The sequence below is a fragment of the Palaemon carinicauda genome, chromosome 31 (genome assembly GCF_036898095.1).
Source record: "Palaemon carinicauda isolate YSFRI2023 chromosome 31, ASM3689809v2, whole genome shotgun sequence".
NCBI lineage: Eukaryota > Metazoa > Arthropoda > Malacostraca > Decapoda > Palaemonidae > Palaemon > Palaemon carinicauda.
Genome location: NC_090755.1, coordinates 87,223,409 through 87,230,908, shown reverse-complemented (window position 1 = coordinate 87,230,908; position 7,500 = coordinate 87,223,409). Strand labels below are relative to the sequence as shown.

General features: G+C 37.5%; 1 protein-coding gene across 3 annotated transcripts in view; it reads left to right on the top strand.

Annotated features, from left to right (window-relative positions):
- LOC137625050 (uncharacterized) overlaps positions 1 to 7,500 on the top strand; it is a 50,669-nt gene that overhangs the window by 38,633 nt on the left and 4,536 nt on the right. For all 3 annotated transcript variants that reach the window (XR_011040819.1, XM_068355982.1, XM_068355983.1), the window contains exons 2-3: positions 149 to 205; positions 5,577 to 5,778. Coding sequence is in view for 2 of the 3 variants with exons in the window: in XM_068355982.1 (XP_068212083.1) it covers positions 167 to 205; positions 5,577 to 5,778 (241 nt within the window). In the remaining variant the exon portion in view is untranslated. The remainder of the gene's footprint in view (positions 1 to 148; positions 206 to 5,576; positions 5,779 to 7,500) is intronic.

The window sequence follows — 7,500 nt, the reverse complement described above, 5'->3', positions numbered from 1 at the left end:
AAAAGCAGGATGCTATAAACCAAGGGTCTCCAACAGGGAAAATAGCCCAGTGAGGAAAGGAAACAAGGAAAAATATACGATATAGCACTGTACTTTCATTTAAGATTTCATTTTTATTTATAATATAATGTTTTTTTTTTCTTTTCAGAGGAGAAAGGAGTTTAGAATGCAAAGCACAAATCACTTCCTCAAAGCCGCCTACCAGGTAAAGCAGTTGATAATCTCGAAGTTTTTTTATATATATATTTTTTATATATTTTTAAGGAAATAATTTTATCTCTTAAGTATTTAGGTATATGTTGCATTTCCAAATGGTGTGTTTTTTTTCTGTGCGAAAGATAACGGATATCTTTCATATGCATATGCTTGTCCATATATAATATATATATATATGTGTGTGTGTGTGTGTGTGTGTATATAGATATATATACACATATATACATATATGTATATATATATATATATATATATGTATATATATATTGTATATATATATATATATATATATATTTTATATATATAGATACATAGATAGATAGACAGATAGATAGATAGTTAATGCTAATACATTCAAACATACATTTTATATATATATATATATATATATATAGATAGATAGATATATACACATACATACATACATACATACATACATACACATTTAAACATTTCCATATTCTGAGAGATCTTTAACCCAAGAGAGTGGAAGGCCATGGTACAGAGGCTATGGCACTACCCAAGTCTAGAGAACAAACGGTTTGATTTTGGAGTGTCCTTCTCCTAGAAGAGCTGCTTACCATAGCTAAAGAGTCTCTTCTACCCTTTCCAAGTGGAAAATTGCCATTGAACAAATACAGTGTAATAATTTACCACTTGAGAGAAGAAGAAATGTTGTGGTTATATTGGTGATGTCAGGTGTATCAGGAAAGAGGAGGGTTGCTGTGGCCTGATTGGTAACGTCTCTGCCTGGTGTTTGCCAGTCGTAGGTTCGAGTCCCGCTCAGACTCGTTAGTGCCATTAGTGTCTGCAACCTTACCATTCTTGTGAGGTAAGGTTAGGATGTTTGTGGGAGTCTATAGATCTATCTGCCGAGGTCATCAGCAGCCACTGCCTGGCCCTCCCTGGTCCTAGCTTGGGTGGAGAGGAGGCCTTGGGCGCTGATCATATAATATATGGTCAGTCTCCAGGGCATTTTCCTGATTGCTAGGGCAATGTCACTGTCCCTTGCCTCTGCCATTCATAAGCGAGCTTTAAAACCTTTAAATAAGCCAGACTAATCTATGTATGTTTGCTTGCTAACTATGCAGCTATCTCAAACATGCTTGTAAAAGGGTACTTTAGGATTTTTGGATAATAAAGTCATATTTATAAAACATTTATCCCTTTTAATAGAGTATTTTTTCTGCTCGGTTATATTTCTAAATCGTAAAATGACATAAATATTAAAAAGATTGATTGGAGAGTGAACTGTTATATGAAACCTGCAAATAGAAATAGAAATTCTCCTTGAATGAACTGATGAAAATTATACATTACTACATCGAGTTGCTACAAGAAACATGCAAATAGAAATAGAAATTCTTCTTGAATGAACTGATGGAAATTATACATTACTACATCGAGTTGCTACAAGAAACCTGTAAATAGAAATAGAAATTCTATTTGAATGAACCGGTGAAAATTATACATTACTACCTCATAAGATTGTATAACTTTCTGAAGAGGAGAGTAAGAGGACATGTTGGATAGAGCAACGAAATATTTTCTGCCATGGAAGTGAAGCAGGATATATTAAGAGGTTATATAAGTATGTAGTTGTATCTCTATCCATATTGTAGGTGCAAAGTTGTGGGACTCTCTTTGGTCCTGTGGAATAAATAGATGATAATGGGTTGGTCAAGGCGTAGTTAAGATTACAGAGGAGATAAGATTGTCACGACTGAGATGGTGTGGCCATGTGTTGAGTATGGGTGGAGGGGAGGGAGCGAGGAGGGATTGTTAGAGGAGGAAGGTTGAGATGGCGAGATAATGTGAAGGATGATATGGAGAGAAGACGTTTGGCGGAAGAGGATGCCTTTGATAGAATGCATTGGAGAGGACGTAATAGGCAACTGACCCTTTTATGTAGGGATGACGGTTGGAGAGAAAAGGTTTGGTGGAAGATGGTGTCTTTGATAGAATGCATTGGAGAGTACGCATCAGGCAGCCAACCCCTTAATGTAAGGATGATGGTTGGAGAGAAGAGGTTTGTTGGAAGGAGATGCCTTTGATAGAATGCATTGGAGAGTACGCGTCAGGCAGCCAACCCCTTAATGTAAGGATGATGGAGAGAAGAGGTTTGTTGGAAGAAGATGCCTTTGATAGAATGCATTGGAGAGTAGGCATCAAGCAGCCAACCCCTTAATGTAAGGTTGACGGTTGGAGAGAAGATGTTTGGTGGAAGACGATGTCTTTGATAGAATGCATTAGAGAGGGCGCAACAGGCAACCGACCCTTTCATGTAGGGATGACGGTTGGAAAGAAGATGTTTGTTGAAAGAAGATGCCTTTGATAGAATGCATTGGAGAGTACGCGTCAGGCAGCCAACCCCTTAATGTAGGGATGACGGTTGAAAAGAAGAGGTTTGTTGGAAGAAGATGCCTTTGATAGAATGCATTGGAGAGTACGCGTCAGGCAGCCAACCCCTTAATGTAAGGATGATGGTTTGAGAGAAGAGGTTTGGCGGAAGATGATGTCTTTGATAGAAGGCATTGGAGAGGTCGCATCAGGCACCCAACCCCTTAATGTAAGGATGATGGTTGGAGAGAAGAGGTTTGGTGGCTTCTATCATTAGAGAGGTCGCATCAAGCAACCGACCCCTTTATGTAAGGATAACGATGGGAAAGAAGAGGTTGATAAAAACTAAATTTGTAAGGTTGTGGCTAGACAGATAGTGTGATAGACTTAATGTGCGAAATTTCTTTTTATGTCAATAAAGGGCAAAAGTTTGTGCAAAATACAAGTAAATGGTGCAACGTGTGTAAGGTATTCGACTTGTCGCTGCTGAGACGTCTGTGTCAGTATATTATTATTATTATTATTATTATTATTATTATTAATATTATTATTATTATTATTATTATTATTAATATTATTATTATTATTATTATTATTATTAATATTATTATTATTATTATTATTATTAGCTAAGTTACAACCCTAGTTGGAAAAACAGGATGCTCTAAGCCCAAGGGCTCCAACAGGGAAAATAGCCTAGTGAAGAAAGAATGTTTTCAGCAACCATTTAAAAGAAGGAATTTGGCAGTGGTTATTATTGATTTTTCTTTTGATTGCACACAATTAATTGGATTTGCATATTGATTATATTATAAAAGTAGGGGTTTAGCTAAGACAGGGGACTGTATCGGCTATTTGAAATTGACCCCCAAGCCTACAAGAGAAGGGGGTCTACAAATAAAAGTATGTAAGGGTGATGGAGCACCTCTTTACTCACTTAGGCCCTCAAATTTGTAGCTACCCCTAGTTAAAAAGGTATGAAATTATTATACACACACATAATTATATGTTCAAATAAGCCATATATTTAGATACATTAATGTCTGGATTCTCTTGCCGACCTCGTGATCAGAGCCCCAGGCGGAACCACTCAAAGACAATAGCTTGGGTAGGAATCAGAGCCCTAGCCGGAACCACTCACAGACAATAGCTTGGGTCTCTGATCCCGAGGTCGGTAGGAGAATCCAGACATTTATCTCTAAATATATGGCTTATTTGAATATGAAAACACGTCTAAATGTGCAAAATTTATCATATATATATATATATATATATATATATCATCTGCAGATGAATTTTGGTTACACTAAATTTGATTTTCTAAGCATCCAAACTTGATAGAATGTATTATTATTATTATTATTATTATTATTATTATTATTATTATTATTATTATCACTAGCCAAGCTACAACCCTAGCTGGAAAAGCAAGATGCTACAAGCCCAAGGGCTCCAACAGGGAAAATAGCCCAGTGAGGAAAGGAAATAAGGAAATAAATAAAGGATGAGTATAAATTAACAATAAATCAATCTAAAAACAGTAGTTGAATACGTCATACTGGTTATTTAAATGCTTTCAAGTTATTTATCTGATTGAGTATTCCTTTAGAGCGAATCACACATCATTTTCCTATTTTCTTATTTACACTTTTTTTTTATTATTTCCATTCATTTTCCCTATGAAAATAACAAGTTTTCAAACCCAATATTAATTTCTTCTCCATAATCCAAAAATGGTATCTCACGTTTCCAATTAACTCTTGGAGAACAACATTGCTCATTATAATTTGAAGGATATCTTCATTATACAATGCATAAAGATGAAATCACTCCCTAAACTATAACTGGAATCCGGGCGAACCACACCCAAAAGATCACTGAGCCTTTAAATACATTTTGACAAAACTGAAAGTGGACAGACCACTTAATCCAGCCCAGTTTCCACCAAAAATCAAGAAGACGAGAATACATTGAATGATATTACTCGTAGTATTTGTTTTTATGTCCTAACGGGTGGAGTAAGTCCCCAGGAGTTGGGGAGGCCTCCAGGCGTTGGGGGAAGTCCCCAGGAGTTGGGGAGGCCTCCAGGCGTTTGGTGGAAGTCCTCAGGGGTTGGAGAAGATCCCAGGGGTGTAAAAAAGTCCCCAGGGGTTTGGGGATGTCCGGAGGAGTGGTGGTAAGTTCCCATGAGTAGGGAAAGTCCCAAGGTGTGGAGGAAACTCCCCAGGGGTGGGGAGGTCCCCTAGGGCGGGGGGGAAATTTCCAGTGGTGGGGCCAAGTCCCTGGAAATTAGGCAAGTCCCCAGAGTTTGAGGAAGGTCCTCAGGGTAGGGGAAATCCTCAGGTGTTTGAAGAAGTTCCCATGAGTTGGTGGAGGTCCCCTGGGCGGGGGTTGGGAAGTCTCCAAGGGTTAGGGGAAGTCCCTATGGGTTGGGGGAGATACTCAGCGGTTGGAGAAGACCCCAGAGGTGTGAAAAAGTCCCCAGGGGTTTGGGTTAGTTCCCATCGGTAGGGGTACTCCCAAGGTGTGGAGGACATTCTCCAGGGGTTAAGGAGGACCCCTAGCGGTGAGGTAAAATCCTCAGTGGTGGGGGCAAGTCCCCATGGTTTGGGGAAGGTCCTCAGGGTAAGGGAAATCCCCAGGTGTTTGGAGATGTTCCCATGTGTTGGTGGATTGTCCCGGGTGCGCAGAAAGTCCCCCAAGTGTTGTGAAAAGTAACCAGAGGTTTTGAGAGGTCTCCAGAGGTTGAGAGAAGTCGCCTGGGGGTTTGGGGAAATCCCCAGTGTTTAGGGAAATCTATTGGTCTTGGGCAAGTCACTAGTTGTTGGAGGACCATAGTTAAGAAAGATTCCCTAGTGGTTAGAGGACGTCCCCATGGGTTGTGTAGGTCCCCATGGGTTGGGGAAGTTTCCCATGGGTTTGGGAAGGTCCCCAGGGGTAGGGAAAACCCACAGGGGCTGTGGGACGTCCCCAGTGGTGAGAGTAAGTCCTCACTTTCTAATTCTCCCCTTCTGTTGCAGGTGGGCCCCTGGCGGATAACGAGGAAAGTACTTTTGTTCGTCATTGTGTTTTGCGTCGTCATCGTCGGCTTCGGCACACTCATCTTCAAGACGCACATGTTGACTGAGGACTGGGAAGACGTGGAATGGGATGATGACGACGATTGGGAAGACAATATCAGCGGGGGCGACTCGGTTCTTCTGGTCCTGATTGGTTTAGCAGGTGATGTATATTTTCTTTCTTCTCTTGAATAAAAGTTGATAGTATGTTTATCTTTTTCTTTACTTAGGCAGAATATTCATTTTTTTCTTTTCTATACTTAATCGAAAGGATTAATAGTATATTTATCTTCTTTACTTAAGCAGAAGAGTTATAGTATATTCATCTTCTTTCTTTACTTAAGCAGAAGAATTGATAGTATATTTATCTTCATTCCTTACTGAAGCAGAAGAATTGATAGTATATTTATCTTCGTTACTTAAGCAGAAGAGTTATAGTATATTCTTCTGTCTTTGCTTTAGCAGAAGAATTGATAGTATATTTGTTTTTTTTTCCTTACTGAAGCAGAAGAATTGATAGTATATTTATCTTCTTACTGAAGCAAAAGAATTGATAGTATATTTATCTTCTTTCTTTACTTATGAAGAAGTGTTAATAGTATTTTTATCTGCTTTCTTTACTTAGGCAGAGGAGTTAATTGTATATTTATCTTCTTGACTTAGGCAGAAGAATCGATAGTATATTTATCTTCTTTCTTTACTTAAGCAGAAGAATTAATAGTATATTTATCTTCTTTCTTTACTTATGGAGAAGAGTTAATAGTATATTTATCTTCTTTCTTTACTTGAGCAAAATAACTAATAGTATATTAATCTTCTATCTATACTTATGAGGAAGAGTTCATAGTATATTAATCTTCTTCCTTTACTTATGAAGAAGAATTGAGAGTATAATTATCTTGTGGCTTTAATTAAACAAAAGAATAAATAGTATATTTATCTTCTTTCTTTACTTAAGCGGAAGAATTGATTTTACTTTACAATATTGCTGACATCCAAACCTGCATCTTATATTTTTTTTAAATACTAAAAAAAAATCCTACTGTCTGTAAGTTTAGATAAATTAGTTTTTGATGATTCTGTAATAATTATAAGCCTAATATCATCATCATTATCATCAGCTGTAAGTAGTCCACTGCAGGACAAAGGCCTCAGACACGTCCTTGCAATTGCCTCTGTTTATGGTCTCTCTATGCCAGTCTATACCCGCGAATTTTCTTAGTTCATCAATCCATATTCTTCTCTTCCTTCCCCTGCTTCTTTAGCAATCTCCAGGGACCCATTCTGTTAATCTTTATGTCAATCTATTGTCTGTCATTCTCATTATATGTCCTGCCCATGTATATATCTTTTTCTTACATGTTGTTAGGATATCCTCTACATTTCCTTATTTCCTTTCCTCACTGGGCTATTTTTCCCTATTGGAGCCCCTGGGCTTATAGCATCTTGCTTTTCCAATTAGGGTTGTAGCTTGGATAGTAACAATAATAATAATAATTTAGTTTGCTCTCATATCCATGTTACTCTCTTTCTATCTCTCAGTGTTATCCCCATCATTATTCTTTCTTTGCCTCTATCAGCTATAACTAGCTTATATTCTATGACTTTATTCAGGTCAATATATTATCTACAAAGCTAACTACATCAGTTAGTATACATTAAAAATCGGTTGCATCTTTTAACATAACATCAAAAATGGTTTTATGACATAGTATAATTCTTTTCTCGGTTTGTTCTCTGAATTATTATTCAGTTTTATGCTCGCCTTCAATATCAAACAAATGGAAGAAACTATATAGACTTAGATGGAATTATTCACAGATCTACTGACGAGAAAAACATAACTTGGCAAGGAGAACTAGTTGTTTTTTATCAGCCTGTATAG